This window comes from Lithobates pipiens, unplaced genomic scaffold, assembly GCF_037356315.1.
Source record: "Lithobates pipiens isolate NorthernLeopardFrog02 unplaced genomic scaffold, aLitPip1_a1.2 Scaffold_16, whole genome shotgun sequence".
Taxonomy (NCBI): domain Eukaryota; kingdom Metazoa; phylum Chordata; class Amphibia; order Anura; family Ranidae; genus Lithobates; species Lithobates pipiens.
Window position 1 is genome coordinate 541,496,144 of NW_027507748.1, and position 18,032 is coordinate 541,514,175.

At 47.0% G+C, this 18,032-nt stretch overlaps 1 protein-coding gene across 4 annotated transcripts in view; it reads left to right on the plus strand.

Moving 5' to 3' along the window:
* The window catches only part of CACNB3 (calcium voltage-gated channel auxiliary subunit beta 3), a 345,917-nt gene that overhangs the window by 265,465 nt on the left and 62,420 nt on the right, over positions 1 to 18,032 (plus strand). For all 4 annotated transcript variants that reach the window (XM_077483317.1, XM_077483318.1, XM_077483316.1 and 1 more), the window contains 3 exons: positions 9,908 to 10,030; positions 10,925 to 11,040; positions 11,380 to 11,444. In XM_077483317.1, coding sequence (XP_077339443.1) covers positions 9,908 to 10,030; positions 10,925 to 11,040; positions 11,380 to 11,444 — 304 coding nt within the window. The remainder of the gene's footprint in view (positions 1 to 9,907; positions 10,031 to 10,924; positions 11,041 to 11,379; positions 11,445 to 18,032) is intronic.

Below are 18,032 nucleotides of genomic sequence, written 5' to 3' on the forward strand. Positions count from 1 at the left end.
GGGCGGACTGTTCGCCCAACTTTGTCCGTCCAACAGTTTCGGCAGACAGTCCGCTCAAACTTAGCATGGACGGACATGCCCACACACGACGAACGAACAGTTTGCTGAAACCGTGCGCGATGACGTTTCGACACGTACGACGGATCGAAAATTTCGACGTCCAATACACTGCAATGCAACCTTCCGACGTGGAAATCCTTTCTGAGCATGCGCGAGACTTAGTTGGCCGAACAAGCCTACACACGAGCGAACAGTCCGCTGAAACCTTGTTTCAGCGGACAGTTTTTCGGAATTTCCGTAAGACCTTGTTCGTCCAACTGTCCGCTGAAACTGTCCGCTGAACGCCCACACACGAGCGGACTGTCCGCTGAAACACTGTTCAGCGGACAAAGTTGGGCGAACAGTCCGCCCGTGTGTACGCGGCCTGAGTGTAGCGCTTGGTTGCTTCTAGTAGGACACGGGGGCACTCTTTACGTCTAGAGGAAAAGAGATTTCATCTTCAAGTACGGAAAGGTTTCTTCACAGTTAGAGCTGTGAAAATGTGGAATAGACTCCCGCCAGAGGTGGTTCTGGCCAGTTCAGTAGACTGCTTTAAGAAAGGCTTGGATACTTTCCTGATGGTACATAATATAACTAGGTACTAACATAGGTAAAGTTGATCCAGGGAAAATCCGATCGCCTATTGGGGGATCAGGAAGGAATTTTTTTCCCCTGCTGTAGCAAATTGGAGCATGCTCTGCTGGGTTTTTTTTTCGCCTTCCTCTGGATCAATTGTGGGCATAAAATTGGGTATCTGGATTGTACGATTATTTTTTATTTTATTTATTTGTTTTTAAGGTTGAACTGGATGGACTTGTGTCTTTTTTCAACCTGACTAACTATGTAACTATGTAACTATGTAACTACCCTTCACCATGTCACCCTGCTGCCAGACCTCCATTTATCACTTCTGAGTAGGGATGAGCTTCGTGTTCGAGTCGAACGTACGTTCGACTCGAACATTGGTCGTTCGGGCGTTCGCCGAATTCCGAACGTTTGGGCCGTTCGCGGCAAAATTCGTGTGGCCCACAATGCACTGTGATGGCGCAGTGCATTGCTGGCTCATGATTGGCCAAGCATGCACTGTGACCCCGCATGCTTGGCCAATCGCAGCGCCAGCAGCGAGGAGAGCCATGGTTGGCCACAGGCATCCTGCCTGTGGCCAATCATAGCTCAGGCTGTGTAGTGCACGCCCCACACTATATAAGGCCGCCTTTGAGGCGGCCTCGTGTAGTGTGTTAGCATCTGAAGCAGTGGGTGTTCTGTCTACCTTCAACACAGTTACACACCAATCGTTTTTGGCTGATTTCCTATCTTGCTCTTGTGTAGTGGTTACTGTCTGTGCCCTGACCGCAGTATACACCACTATATTCACCTCACCTATATAGCTAGTGATCTAGCTTTAATAATAGAGCTTGCAGTCAGTAGTGTTAGGAGATAGTGCGTGCTGTCTGCGTGCTCTGTACCCAGTACATACCACTATATCCACCTACATAGCTGTTCTCTATTTGAGCCCAATTGCCATCTGCAGGAGTTATTGGAAGTTGTGTGTGCTTCCAGCACAGCACAGTACAGTATACATCTGTATATACCCCTTTAACTCTGCTGTTTTCTGGTTATTGTCTGCGTGCCCTGACCGCAGTATACACCGTGATATTCACCTCACCTATATAGCTAGTGGTCCATCTTTAATAATAGAGCTTGCAGTCAGTAGTGCCAGGAGATAGTGCGTGCTGTCTGCGTGCTCTGTACCCAGTACATACCGCTATAATCCACCTACATAGCTGTTCTCTATTTGGGCCCAATAGTCATCTGCAGGAGTTATTGGAAGTTGTGTGTGCTTCCAGCACAGCACAGCACAGTATACATCTGTATATACCCCTTTAACTCTGCTGTTTTCTGGTTATTGTCTGCGTGCCCTGACCGCAGTATACACCGTGATATTCACCTCACCTATATAGCTAGTGGTCCATCTTTAATAATAGAGCTTGCAGTCAGTAGTGCCAGGAGATAGTGCGTGCTGTCTGCGTGCTCTGTACCCAGTACATACCGCTATAATCCACCTACATAGCTGTTCTCTATTTGGGCCCAATAGTCATCTGCAGGAGTTATTGGAAGTTGTGTGTGCTTCCAGCACAGCACAGCACAGTATACATCTGTATATACCCCTTTAACTCTGCTGTTTTCTGGTTATTGTCTGCGTGCCCTGACCGCAGTATACACCGTGATATTCACCTCACCTATATAGCTAGTGGTCCATCTTTAATAATAGAGCTTGCAGTCAGTAGTGCCAGGAGATAGTGCGTGCTGTCTGCGTGCTCTGTACCCAGTACATACCGCTATAATCCACCTACATAGCTGTTCTCTATTTGGGCCCAATTGTCATCTGCAGGAGTTATTGGAAGTTGTGTGTGCTTCCAGCACAGCACAGTATACATCTGTATATACCCCTTTAACTCTGCTGTTCTATAAAAAAGGCATCTGCAGGAGTTAGTGGGTGTTGTGTGCCTCCAGCACAATATAAACTACCCAACTACTGTTTTACCCAACTCCCTTCAGGCCATTACCATGTCTGGAAGGCCAGCAAGGAAAGGCAGACAGGCGCGAGCGGATAAAAGAGGGCAAGCAGGCTCTGTGTCTAGAGACAACAGTGCTGGTCGTAGACGCAGTGCATTGTCATCAGCACGTGGCCATGGGACATGCTTGTCCTTCTTTTCTTCAGCTGGACATGTTGAACCGCAACATGCCAACGACTTGGTAGAGTGGATGACCAAGCCCTCTTCATCCTCCTCATCCTCTCTCACCCAGTCTCAGGGTAGTAGCAAAGCAGCTGCCAACGCATCGTCTTCCCTCCTCTCAATGTCATCATCAGTGACTCCTTCCCTAGACCCACCACGTCCTCCTGAGGAGTCTCCTGAACTCTTTGAGCACAGTGTTGGGTACATGCTCCAGGAGGATGCCCAGTGTTTGGTGGGCTCTGATGATGACACTCAGCTAGAGGAAGGCAGTAGCGTGAGCGCAGAGAGAGAGGATGCTCAAGAAGCACAGCAATCTGGCAGTCATGTTCCACAAGCTGCAGCATACTGCCAGGTTTGCTACAGCGATGAAGAGGGAGGGGATGATGAGGGCACTGACTCCACGTGGGTGCCTGGAAGGAGGGAGGAGGAGGAGGAGGAGGAGGCACATGTCCAACGAGGCAGGATGCCCTCCGGGGGCCAGCTTAGGGGCAGCACACCGACTGAATCACACCGCAGAGCTCCGCCTGCGCAGAGCGCTTCCTCTGCGCGTTATTCTAAAAGTTCTTTGGTGTGGGCCTTTTTTGAGATGAGTGCATCAGATCGCACCGCTGCTATTTGCAACATATGTCTCAAGCGTATCTCACGTGGCCAAAACATCAGCCGCTTGGGCACCACATGCTTGACCAGACATATGTTGACCTGCCATGCAGCTCGTTGGCAAGCGTACCTCAAAGACCCACACCAAAGAACAAAGCGGACCTCTCCTTGCTCCTCATCAACTGGCATCTCCAACCCCACTAGACCTTCAGTCCTCTCTGAAACCTGCTCTGAGAGGAATGAAGGTGTAGAATTAGGTGTGTCACAGCCAAGTGCTTCCGGGAACTCTGCTAGCGGTACATCCACATCCGATTATAGCAGGCAAATGTCCCTGCCCCAGCTGTTGGACCGGCGGAAGAAATTTACTCCCAGCCATCCACATGCCCAGCGGTTGAATGCTAGCTTGGCTAAATTGCTAGCACTTCAACTGCTGCCTTTTCAGTTGGTAGACTCGGCCCCCTTCCGTGAGTTTGTACAATGTGCGGTTCCTCAGTGGCAGGTCCCCAAACGCCACTTTTTCTCACGGAAGGCGATTCCGGCACTCTACCGGCATGTGGAAGGCAATGTCCTTGCCTCGCTGGACAGGGCGGTCAGCGGTAAGGTGCATATTACCGCTGACTCATGGTCCAGCAGGCATGGACAGGGACGTTACCTGTCTTTCACGGCCCATTGGGTCACTCTTCTGGCTGCTGGGAAGGATGCAGGACAAGGTGCAGTAGTGTTGGAGGTTGTTCCGCCACCACGCCTCCAAAATGCTACTATTGGTTGTGACACACCTCTCTCCTCCACCCCCCTCCTCTTCTTCTTCCTCCATGGCCTCTTCCAGTGCTCTGTCCTCAGAACCAGCGGTGCTCCGTAGGCGTTCCAGGGGCTACGCAAGTACGCAGGCAAAACTATGCCATGCCGTGCTTGCGCTGGTTTGTTTGGGGGACAGGAGCCACACTGGGGCGGATGTTTTGTCAGCTCTGCAGGGGCAGGCCGAGAGGTGGTTGATGCCACGCCAGCTTAAGCCAGGAATGGTGGTTTGCGACAATGGCACCAACCTCCTCTCCGCCCTCCGACAGGGACAACTGACCCATGTGCCCTGTGTAGCTCACGTCCTTAACCTGGTGGTGCAGCGGTTCTTGGGCAGGTACCCTGGCTTACATGATGTCCTGAAGCAGGCCAGGAAAGTCTGTGTGCATTTCCGCCGATCATTTAATGCCTGTGCTCGGCTGGCTGAGCTCCAAAAGGAGTTGAACCTGCCCAAGAACCGCCTTATATGTGACATGCCCACCAGATGGAACTCAACATTGGCCATGCTGCAGCGGCTGCACACGCAGCAGAGGGCCATCAATGAGTACCTGTGCGACTACGGCACCAGGACAGGGTCAGGGGAGCTTGGTTTTTTCTCACCACGCCAGTGGGGCATGATCAGGGATGCATGCACTGTCCTGTCACCGTTTGAGGAGGCCACAAGGATGGTGAGCAGTGACAGTGCATGCATCAGTGACACTGTACCTCTTGTCCACCTCTTGGAGCATACGCTGCGTGGAATAATGGACAGGGCACTTGAGGCAGAACAGAGGCAGGAAGAGGAGGACTTCCTTGCCTCTCAAGGCCCCCTTTATCCAGACAGTGTTCCTGCTGTGCCACCCATCACACAGGAAGAGGGTGAGGAGGAGGAAGAGGAGGAGGAGGATGATTGTGTCAGCATGGAGGTGGAGGCTGGCACTCAGCATCAGCATCAGCAGCAGCAGTCTTATAGGGATGATTTACAGTCCCAAGAAACACGTGGACTTGTACGTGGCTGGGAGGAGGTAGCTGCGGATCATGTTGTCCTTAGTGACCCAGAGGACTCCGGACCGAATGCCTCAGCTAACCTACGCTGCATGGCCTCCCTGATCCTGCAAAGCCTGCGTAAGGATCCTCGTATTCTTCGGATCAAGGAGAGGGACCATTACTGGCTGGCCACTCTCCTTGATCCACGGTACAAGGGTAAGGTTGCCGACCTTATCTTGCCATCGCAGAGGGAGCAGAGGATGAGACATCTCCGGGAGGCCTTGCAGAAAGCTCTGTGCAACGCGTTCCCAGAGACTGGGAGGTCACAAACTCCTGGTCCTGGACAACGTGTTGCTGAGGCATCAGTCAGAAGGAGCGGTGGAGAAGGTGGCCGTCTGACTGATGCTTTCAGACAATTTTTTAGTCCGCAGCCCCAAGGTATGATTGGTTCCAGCACCCATCGCCAGCGTCTAATTTACATGGTGCAGGAATACCTAGGGGCAAGGTCAGACTTGGACACCTTTCCCACCGAAAATCCTCTGGCTTACTGGGTCTTGAGGATGGATCACTGGCCAGAGCTTGCACAGTATGCAATTGAGCTACTGGCCTGTCCTGCATCCAGCGTTCTTTCGGAACGCACCTTCAGTGCTGCTGGTGGCTTTGTTACCGATCACAGGGTGCGCCTGTCCACCGAATCAGTTGATCGACTGACCTTCCTCAAGATGAATCAGTCTTGGATCACCCACAGCTACCAAGCACCTGAAGCTGATGTAACCGAATAATTTTTTTTGAAATACCACATCCCTTCAAGACTGCCTATGCTGATGCTGAGTGACTGTCCTGTTATGTTGATTGTCTATCCTCTTCCTCCTCCGCTGATATGTTGGAAGAACATTTTTGGTTCTGGGTGATGCCAGCAGCCCAATTTTTCTGGCCCTGTTTAACAGGGGCGTTTAATTACAATTTTTGATGCAATGCTTTGCAGCAGGGCTAATTCCTGCAATAAAACTAGAGTATATGGCAGAGGTTGGAGTGTGGTGGCACCAGCACCAGTGCCTAAGGCCCAATTTTTCTGCCCCTGTTTAACAGGGGCGTTTAAGTACAAATTTAATGCAATGCTTTGCAGCAGGGCTAATTCCTGCAATAAAACTAGAGTATATGGCAGAGGTTGGAGTGTGGTGGCACCAGCACCAGTGCCTAAGGCCCAATTTTTCTGCCCCTGATTAACAGGGGCGTTTAAGTACAATTTTTGATGCAATGCTTTGCAGCAGGGCTAATTCCTGCAATAAAACTAGAGTATATGGCAGAGGTTGCAGTGTGATGGCACCAGTGCCTAAGGCCCAATTTTTCTGCCCCTGTTTAACAGGGACATGTAATTACAATTCTTGATATAATATTTCACAGGAGGGCCCCTTCCTGTGCCCACCCAGAGTAACGGTGAGGACTTATAGTGTTGTGGCACCAGCACCACAACCACCAAAGGTCAATTTTTCTACCACTGTTCAACAATGGCATGTAATTACAATTCTTGATATAATCGTTCACAGCAGGGCGCTCCAGCGCCCACCAAGAGTCACTTTGAGGGCTTACAATGTTGTGGCAAAACCAACACCTTGTTCCGCCATTTCTGCAGAGCATATAGGGCAGGCCCCTACTTTCAAACATCCAACTTACAAACATCAGACAGCAGCAAGTGAGATGAAAAAAGATGGACGACAAAACAAATTATACAGGGGTGATAACCCTTCCCTATGTTTTCCAAAAAGCTTAAAAATAATTTTTTTGACTGGAGCTACACTTTAAAAATGTACCAGTTGAAAATTACAAACAGATTCAACTTAACACAACAAACCTACACAGTCCCTGTCTTGTTTGCACCGCCTGTATACTGCTGTTCTGAGTATATAGGGCCTGGGGGCCACACGCATTTCCTTTTTTTAATATGGGTACGGGGTTCCCCTTAATATGCGTACAAGACCCAAATAGGCTGGTAATGGGCAGGGAGGGCTACCCATGCCATTTTTCTCAATGATTTTCAACCATATTGCAGGAACCAGATATAACATTAAAACCGCAAGCAGTTTTAAATGGTGTTATTTCCGTTTAATGTCATTTTGTGCAGGGACTGTTCTAAACACGGGAAACACGTGGCACTTCACAGGCATACTACAGACACCCCCCAGGCACCATATTTAAAGGAATATTTCACTTTTTTTTTCACTTTAATCGTCATTAAAATCAGTGCTCCCGCCAAAATGGCAGTTTTTAAAACCTTTTTTTGCATTGACCCATGTCCCCTGAGGCAGGAGTCAGGTCCCCAAACCCTTTTTAGGATAGTATCTTGCATATTAGCCGTTAAAATTAGCACTTTCCATTTCGAACGTTCAAGTCCCATAGACTTCAATGGGGTTCTAACGTTCGTTTCGAACGCGGGGTCCGTTCGAAAGTTCTGGTGCGAACCGAACCGGGGGGTGTTCGGCTCATCCCTACTTCTGAGACAATGAACAGTCATTTGCGTTGTTTTGTTTATTGGGGGATATAACTTGGTTGGGGGAAAGGAAATATGGGATCCCCATGGAACGATTGCTTTGCCAAAGGTTGAGCCATAAAGTACTGAAGTGCAAATAATATCTACAGACACTTCCCCTGCATAACACCATGCAGACTATTACTCCTCCTCTGCGTATCTCCTGCAGACTGTTGCTCCCAGGACTGCCACCCTCCTACACAAACTTCCACTGTAGATCATACTTTTCCTGTCACATCATCCTCTCTTGACAAAAGAGACCACTCCGAACAGTCTCAGTTGCTGGCTAGAATTGGCTGCGCTCTTACTAGACCAGAGGTCTACAATACCTCCCCGGTAGCCTAGCAATTTAGTAGCATGTGTTGATCGGTGGACTACTGTTCCCAGATAGTCCAGCCTGCAAATTCTGTACCCTCAGGCCACATGGATTTGACACTCTCCCCACAGTCTCTCCTTTGACCTCGCACTCAGCTCCCCTGGCATGCCTCATCCAGAAATCCACTGTGGCCCACTCACCGACCTTCTCCTGCCCCGTGTCCATGATGGAAAACTTTAACTGGACATACGTTCCGACAGCATCTCTATCCCCTGTGTTCCAGAACACTTCATCCATGATCGTGTAAAAATGAAGCTCCTTCCCAGCTCTCCCGGGATCCTCCGCTAGGCCTCATCCCCCCCCCCCCCCAGATAGAGATGGGGCCACTGCTGCTGCCTAGTACTCCATTCTCCATGCCTCCTGGCCAACAACTCCTCCCCAGCGTTCTGTTATTTCAGCTTATATGGGAGGCCTGCCCCCTGGCAATCCAGTTGGGGATTGGAAAGAGCACCTCACATGAGCTGCCTGTCACTCCTGTCCTAGGCCCTGCCCCCCTTCCAGAACTTTCTCGCTGGAAGCAAAGGAGGCACCTCAGAACTAAAGCACAGGTGGTCATGCCCACTGCTGCACTAACCACTCCCTAGCCTGAAGCATAGGCCTGCCCAAATGTGCCTGCACTGGCAGTTTCCCTTACAAAATCCTCACTCTAGGACCTACCTATGGTAGAGGGTGCTACATGCTCCAACTGACACAAAATTGTAGTTGATATAACATTTATTAGAAACTTTTAATAATTTTCCCTCACAGTGTATTTACCTACAAGCAGCATGTGGTATGTGAGCATAGGAAATGCTTATTGTCATACACATACTGCAGATTTTTCAGCACATTCAAAAAATCTCTAGAATCATTCAGCAACCTTTTCCTTTCCTACTTAGAAATGGCAAGAACACCTAATTTCCACGTTCCACAGATGATAATGCTGGCTGACTTAGGGAGGAGAGATGTGGCAGGTCCTAGAATTGAAATAAGCATATCTGCCTACTTATGTATGAATGGCTTCTACAGATGATGTGAATGCTTTAGCACTGGTAGAAGAGATTATTGATTGAGTTGGACATTTTTGCCAGTGACACTATTCTCCAGTGACAAAGAGAAGGCAAGGGGGACGTAAAGTGTTACTAAACCTACAACAGTAAAAATCTGTCTATATATGCAGTAAACCATGCTTGTTACACTCACTGTGGAACCTAAGGGGTTAATCCTCCACATTGTGTAAAAAGGCTATTTGATCCTATCTTCTCCGATCCTCCCCATCTTCCACGGTCCTCAATCTATCTCCTGATAGTACAGAGCCTTGGGGGCACTCTGCACATGCTCAGCTTGGTGTGTAGTGCTAGAGAGTTTTTTTTTGTTCTTGGGAGGGTGCATGTGATCGGCACAGGGCCAATCAGCACTGTCCAGACAGATGGTCAGGAGTCTTGCAGCCTCTTAGGACAGTCAGAGTAGAATAAAAATGCCTCCTACAAGCTTTAACCAGACTCTTATAGAAGTCACAAGAAAAGGAATTTAGCAGTATATATTTACTAAAATAATTGCATGTCCTTGTTCTGTGTACTGTGCGAGACCAGATATGAATGTAGGGTCCTGGGTTTGGTAACACTTTAATTACCCGCACCACCTGCACACATTACTCTCTCAATTTTAACTTTCCATAATTCTTCAGTTCATTCATGCCTCCATCCAATTATCTCTTCCTCCCATCTATAGCACCCTAATATCGTGTACTCTCATATTCTTTTAAATGCCCCTATCCCCACCCCCTTCCCAATCATCTTGAAATCTTAAATTGTAACTATAACTGATGTCTGTGATACAAGAACAGTTCATTACACTTTGATACATGAGACTACTTATCTTTTCCATCAGCTCAAGCCAGTTGCATTTGCTGTTAGAACCAATGTCAGTTACTGTGGTGCATTGGATGAAGAATGCCCAGTCCAGGGAACTGCTATCAACTTTGAAGCCAAAGATTTTCTTCATATCAAGGAGGTGAGGATGTGTACAGTGTTCTAACCATGCAATCAACACTAAGCACAGTGCTGGACTGAAGGTTGGAGAGCCTACTTGGGAATATCCAATAGCTCGTTGTAACATCAAATATAAATATAATGTCTATTGGGGATAAATTTATATTTTTTATGCTTTTTTACCTGTTTTCAATATTTTTTTAACCTCATATAAAAAGGAATAATAATTAAAAAAATAAAAAATAGAAAAGTGTGTGTGTGTGTGTGTATATATATATATATATATATATATATATATATATATATATATTGAAATAAAAAAATTTGTATGCTCTTAAAAGTATGAAAATAAATAACAATAAATGCACCCAGCATGCAGTGCATATTTGCATATTTATTTACATATTCATTGTGCACATATATCATCAAGCTGAAAGCACAGCCACATATCATAAGAGCTACAATGCATGATATTGCATGATATTCAGTAATGCATATACAGGAAAGCAATTTGATTTGAAAATAATTCATGTAGCTTTGTCATTCTCTGATGTTTTTATTTGAGCAGTGTTTGCTCCCTTAACGGGGTTAGGGTGAATAACATGTTCCAACAGTAGGAGCATCCTGCTGAGACTGCCAGAGGGAGAACTTACAAATTGCCAGTTCAGCTCTGCCAGTGAAGAAGGGCATTATGATTTAAGTCCGTTATATTCCCTTGGTTGTAGGCACTCATTCATTTTTTTGAAGCTGCCTGTGTGTTACTCATAATTCCCTTTTAAGGGGTTATTAATAAAGGGGATTATATTAAAAAAAAAAAATCCTATAAATTTTAAATGTTTTCCTTTCTCCAGCCAAAATTAAATTATTTCATATTTAACATTATTACTTAGTACATAATTTTTACCTGGTTTGACAGAAATACAACAATGACTGGTGGATCGGGAGGCTAGTAAAAGAAGGGGGAGACATCGCCTTTATTCCGAGCCCTCAGAGGCTAGAGGCCATTCGAGTGAAACAAGAACAAAAAGCAAGGTGAGATAAAACATCTATACAGGGACAGCCTTGTGGTTTGACTAGGAGACAGTATAGGAAATTACCACTAACAGAACCAAATCCCCTGGGGGTCTAGCTCTGACCGTGATTAAAGAATGCTTGTCTTTTTTACCCCAGTTCTGCCAACAGAAACATCAACTCAGTGTGCTTATTAGTTAGAAGAGGCTTATGGGGCCATAGGTGTTTTCCATTGTGCAAGGCTTTTATGTGCATGGTATTAATAATGAAATGCAGTGTCACCCTAGGGGCCTAGAAGAGCTTAGTTACGCTGCTGTTAGGTGATTCATATTCCCAAGTAATGGCTTTTTTTATATTCAGGAGGTCTGGTAACACCTCTGGTTTGGGAGACATTGGAAATCGGCGTTCGCCTCCCCCATCTATAGGTAAATGTCATACACTTTTTTTTCTGTACAATAAATGTTTGCATGCAAATTAACTTGCTAAAAGTACTGTACTATTAGTAGCCTTTTCGTTTACCAAACTCTAAAGCTGGGTGCACTCGTTCAGTATTTTTTTTCCTTCACTGAGTTGAAGGAAAAAAAAACTGACAGATCCCCACGTCAAATGATCTTTAGCAAAATCAGCAACAACTGTGAAAGCTTGGACACTTGTTATCACAAAAAAGAAACCATATTTTCTGCAGTGCTAATTTTTCAATGAGCCTTTTTCAAACAGGGTGCTTTTGAGTTCTTCAGGGGTGCCTTGACAAAATGCCTAAAAATTGCCACAAAATGTCCAAAAATTGTGTACAACGGATGGATCAAAGAGCATCCTTTATTTACCCTCCCACCCCACTCTGTCAGTAATGGGGTCATGTTGGCTGAAAGAAAATAAGGAAGAAAAGATGCTGGAATACTAGTCAGTTACGTTGTGGTGCAGGCGTTTTTTGCTTTGAAAGTGTGTGGATGTTGCTGTATTATGTAAAACTATTACTTTAGTTTTTTGTATATTTTAGAAGGGGTTGCCTCGAGACAGTGCAGAATTTTAAAGGATGTCTTGCCTGAAAAAAGGTTGAGAAACACTGGTTGATGGAATAACTATTTCAGCTTTTGCATTACTTTTCTTGGCTTTGGTGGCTTGACTTCACTTGAAGGGAGTGTACTTTTCCATAACCTGTCCAGTTATACATTCTCGATTTATATATTAGATGCATATAAAACACATCCTTCTTGATGTAAATAATGTTATTAATGTGTGAATATAAAAAAAAAAAACTTTTGTCTATGTATAGCTGTAATTTCATATGTAAATTTGTTCCTCGCCATATTTGTTCCTCACATACTCAGGCCCTGCTTTCTGCACAATTGGTTGTGCGTTATTGCTTATTTTTGTCACCTTGCAAGCCTGAGTGAAATAATATCTTTGGCTGATGTTTTTTCCTCAAGCAGCTCTGAAGAAGGAAGGCAGAGTAAGGCAAATAATAAGTTGCTGGGTTCTGTAATGGAAAAACTACAAACTGCTATGATTAAAGTGGTTCTAAAGGCTTAAGGTTTTTTTTTAAGCTTAATGCATTTTTAAACCGCACCTTTAAAAAATAAAATAAAAAAAACCCCCTGCAAGATAATGGCATAATGTGCTAGTATGCATCTTATTCTATCACATTATGAATGGGTTCTCCGGGTTCGAGTGCTCTGACTGTCTGATTGGCTAAACCACGACATTATCAGTACCAATGCTATAAAACTACTATAAGTCTATAGTCAATCAGATTTTGCCTCGCATAAATTTGTGAACTATTTAATGCCTTAAAATGGCTCAAAATCGGATTCATTTAATAAATAGAGAAAGAGCAGGAGGGAAGCAGTTGAGCTTCCATGTCAGAAAAGTATACACTCTATTATTGTATAAGGGAAGATACAGAAGACGGAAGAGCTTACAATCTATTAGTGTTTAAGGGAGGGGTACAGGAGGTAGAAGAGCTGTTAATGTATAAAGGAGTGATACAGAAGGCTGAGGAGCTAAAGCCGCGTACACACGTAGCCGTCTGTCCGACGTACTTAGTCTGGCGGACTTCCCGCCAGACTGTCCGTCGGACTTTCCGAACGGGCTACTTGCCCACACATGGCACTTTTTGAGCGGACTAATACGGCGTACTAAGTCCGCCATACTATCCGCCCTACTTTTGAAATGAACGGACTTGCCCACACACGCGGAGGAAAGTCCGCTCATTTCGAGCGCGTCTCCAGGTAAGCGGGGCCCGCAAAGGAGACGTCACTGGCCCCGCCGCCTGGTATGGACTTAAAGGGGAACCCCAACGCCGAAAAAAATCGGCGTGGGGGTCCCCCCCAAGTCCACAACAGACCCTTGCTCGAGCACGCTACCCGGCCGGCCAGAAAAGGGGGGTGAGCGAGCGCCCCCCCCCCCCTCCTGAGCCGTACCAGGCCGCGTGCCCTCAACATGGGGGGTGCCTTGGGGAAGGGGGGGCGCGCGGCCCCCCCACCCCAAAGCACCTTGTCCCCATGTTGATGAGGACAAGGGCCTCTTCCCGACAACCCTGGCCGTTGGTTGTCGGGGTCTGCGGGCGGGGGGCTTATCGGAATCCGGGAGCCCCCTTTAATAAGGGGGCCCCCGGATACCGGCCCCCCACCCTATGTGAATGAGTATGGGGTACAATGTACCCCTACCCATTCACCTGTAAACAAAAAGTACAAAAAAAACACAACACACAAGATAAAATACTTTATTGCACAGCTCCGGGGGTCTTCCGTCTTCGGGGGTCTTCTCGCCGGACTCCTCCGCTATCTTCTTGTAGCTCTTTTGCTAGCGGAGGGGTCCGGCTTTCTTCCTCGCCGCTGGCCTCTTCTTCCGACTTCGGGGGTCTTGTCCCCCTCTTCGGTTCTTCTGCCGGGCCACCGCACCTTCTTCTAGCTCTTTTACAGGCGGTGGCCCGGTCTTCTGTCGCCGCCGCCGCCGCCTTCCGTTCTTCTCTTCTTATCTTCTTCTTCTTCTTCAGATGTTGCCTCGCCGAGTCCTCCGCTCACAATGACAGGGAACGGGCACGCGGCGACTTATATAGGGACAAGGGGCGGGGTCTTCGGTGGATGTCACATGGGTTCATGTCACATGGGTTGATGTCACATGGCGACAGTCCCAGCATCCTCCGTGACTGTGACATCGTAAGGGGGCGGGGTCACCATGTGACATGAACCCATGTGACATCCACCGAAGACCCCGCCCCTTGTCCCTATATAAGTCGCCACGTGCCCGTTCCCTGTCATTGTGAGCGGAGGACTCGGCGAGGCAACATCTGAAGAAGAAGAGAAGAACAGAAGAACGGAAGGCGGCGGTGGCGACAGAAGACCGGGCCACTGCCTGTAAAAGAGCTAGAAGAAGGCGCGGTGGCCCGGCAGAAGAACCGAAGAGGGGGACAAGACCCCCGAAGTCAGAAGAAGAGGCCAGCGGCGAGAAAGAAAACCGGACTCCTCCGCTAGCAAAAGAGCTACAAGAAGATAGCGGAGGAGTCCGGCGAGAAGACCCCCGAAGACGGAAGACCCCCGGAGCTGTGCAATAAAGTATTTTATCTCGTGTGTTGTGTTTTTTTTGTACTTTTATTTTACAGGTGAATGGGTAGGGGTACATTGTACCCCATACTCATTCACATAGGGTGGGGGGCCGGTATCCGGGGGCCCCCTTATTAAAGGGGGCTCCCGGATTCCGATAAGCCCCCCGCCCGCAGACCCCGACAACCAACGGCCAGGGTTGTCGGGAAGAGGCCCTTGTCCTCATCAACATGGGGACAAGGTGCTTTGGGGTGGGGGGCCGCGCGCCCCCCCCTTCCCCAAGGCACCCCCCATGTTGAGGGCACGCGGCCTGGTACGGCTCAGGAGGGGGGGCGCTCGCTCGCCCCCCATTTCCTGGCCGGCCGGGTAGCGTGCTCGGACAAGGGTCTGTTGTGGACTTGGGGGGGACCCCCACGCCGATTTTTTTCGGCGTTGGGGTTCCCCTTTAAGTCCATACCAGGTGGCGGGGCCGGCGACGTCTCCTTCGCGGGCCCCGCCTACCTGGAGACCCGCTCGAAATGAGCGGACTTTTCTCCGGGCGGGAAAAGTCCGCTCATTTCAAAAGTACGGCGGACTGGCATACACACAGCCGGATTGTCCGCCGAAATGCGAGTCCGGCGGGAAGATTGGAGTGTAACACGGCATTCTAAGTCCGCCGTATTTTCGGGTCAAAAAAGTATGCCGGAGGCTACACACGGGGGGATTGTCCGGCGGACTTGAGTTTGCCGGACTTTTCCACCCGCTTGTTTGATCGTGTGTATGCGGCATAACAATGTAAACGTGTTTGAGGGAGAATACAAAACACTAAAAGAGCTTCATTAGTTTATTGCATTTTATATAAATATATATATATTTAAAGGGGAAGAAAGCTTAAGTGGTAAGTGGTATTGCCAGTGGTAAACCATGAATGTGAAAGCGAATGCCAGGAACAGTCAAAGCAAGTTTCTACTGCACTTTTATTCAAAGCTGAATTTATTTAGCTAGTCAGCAGCAATACAATGCTGGAGGGCTTTGCACTGCAAACCCATAGCATAAGGCTGGGTTCACACTATTGCGAATTGGATACGGGTTTCCCCGCATCCAATTCGTATGTCAGGAGATTGTGACAGGCTCTCTATGGAGCCGGTACACACATCTCTGGAGTGGCTCAGATGCGAATTGCACAGGAGTACTGTGTGTCTTCTGGTCTGTTTCAGATCTGGATTCAACCAAAAATTTGGGTTGAAATTGGACCTGAAACTGTGAATGGGGACGCCCCGGACCCCTGCTGTGAGCCGCTCCATGCTGCAGTGTGAACCCAGCCTAAAACAAACAAAACAGCTGCTTGTCTGTGCCACTAATGAAACTCATGTCAGTTCTCGACTAACAGGGAGCCCCCTAAAGGGTTCCCCAACACAAACAGGCAGCACTTTTATTATTTCTTTATTTATTCCAGATATGTCAAAAATTAAGAACAGTGAACCAGTCACAAGTCCGACTACAGAAAGCTTCACAATAACAGAAAAAAGCAGGCAGAAACATCAATCACATGCAGTCCTCTTCCAGGGGAGGAGTACTGAACAGCGCTTTTTTTAGTGTTTTGTCAGCATGCTGCATTTTCACTCAGCAGCAGGCTACCACAGTGAAGAGAGAAAGCCCTGAGCGTCAGTTAGGTCACATGTATAAAGGCCTGCGGACTTCTGAGACAAATAATGAGGCCTGGTTGCCAGGTTAGATATGGATCTAGGAACAGACACTTTATCCCACCCAAAGCTCTACAAAGTCTCCAGTTTTCAGGACCTAAATAGAACTTATTAAATCTGAATTTTGTGTATTTTCAGCTTTCAAGTAACCACTAAGCCCACCTTACCCAGCTATATACTACAGATCATTGGTAGCCAATGGTTAAGACAGTTTTTTAGTTCATGTTGACAAATGACTGACAAATGATCTGTTGTCTAGTTGTTTAACATGGATACGAAAAGTTCTCATATTTAAAGCAAACCTTCAGTAATTATTTTCAACTTTGCATCTATTAAATCTTCTGCCCTTGTTGTTTTAACTTTGGATAGTAATAAAAAAAAATTCTGCCAGTGAATACCTTATACAGCCCACTTCCTGTTTCTTGTCTGGCCATTAGCATATGCTTATGACATCATGCACAGCGCTCTTGCCCACTCTTGTGAGAGTTTGCCAGGAATGGAGGGGTGGTTGAGTCATAATAGGGCCAATGAGAGCCGCAGAGCTGGAGGTGTGCCTCTGTGTTACATAGTTACATAGTAGATGAGGTTGAAAAAAGGCACAAGTCTGTCAAGTCCAATCTATGTGTGTGACATGTCAGTATTACATTGTTTATCCATATATGCTGTGGTTGTTCAGGTTATAGCTTATCTATTCTAATAGTTTTTTGAAACTATCAATGCCCCCTGCTGAAACCACTGCCTGTGGAAGTGAATTCCACATCCTTGCCACTCTAACAGTAAAGAACCCTCTACACAGTCAAAGGTTAAACCTCTTTTCTTCTAATCTTAACGAGTGGCCACGTGTCTAACTAAACTTCATTCCACGGAAAAGTTTTATCCCTATTGTGGGGTCACCAGTATGGTATTGGTTAATTGAAATCATATCTCCTATCAAGCCTCAATAAGTTCAGTTCAGTGATCAAAATCTTTCTTCATAACTTATATCCTCCAGTCCCTTTATTTTCTTTGTTGCCCTTCTCTGTACTCCCTCCATTTCCAGTACATCCTTCCTGAGGACTGGAGCCCAGAACTGGACAGCATTCTCCAGGTGCGACTAGACTAGAGCCTTGTAGAATGGGAGAATTATCGCTTTATCTCTTGAGTTAATCCCCTTTTTAATGCATGCCAATATTCTGTTTGCTTTGTTAGCAGCAACTCGGCATTGCATGCCATTGCTGAGCCTATCATCTACAAGGACCTCCAGGTCCTTTTCCATCCTTGATTCCCCAGAGGTTCTCCCCCCAGTGAGTAGATTGCATTCATATTTTTTCCACCCAAATGCATTATTTTACATTTTTCTACATTAAACCTTATTTGCCATGTAGTTGCCCACCCCATTAATTTGTTGGGACCTTCTTGCAAAGTTTCCACATCTTGCAGAGAAGTTATTGCCCTGCTTAGCTTAGTATCATCTGCAGATACAGAGATTGAACTGTTTACCCCACCTTCCAGGTCTCTGAACAAATTAAATAGGATTTGTCCCAACACAGAACCCTGGGGGACCCCACTTTCCACCCTGACCATTCTGAGTACTCCCCATGTATCACCACCCTCTGAACTCGCCCTTGTAGCCAGTTTTCAATCCATGTATTCACCCTATGGTCCATGCCAATATTTTATTATGGGGAAGTGTGCCAAATACTTTTGCAAAATCCAGGTATACCACGTCTACAGGTCTTCCTTTATCTAGATGGCAGCTCATCTCCTCATAGAATGTTAATAGATTGGTTTGGCAAGAACAATTCTTCAT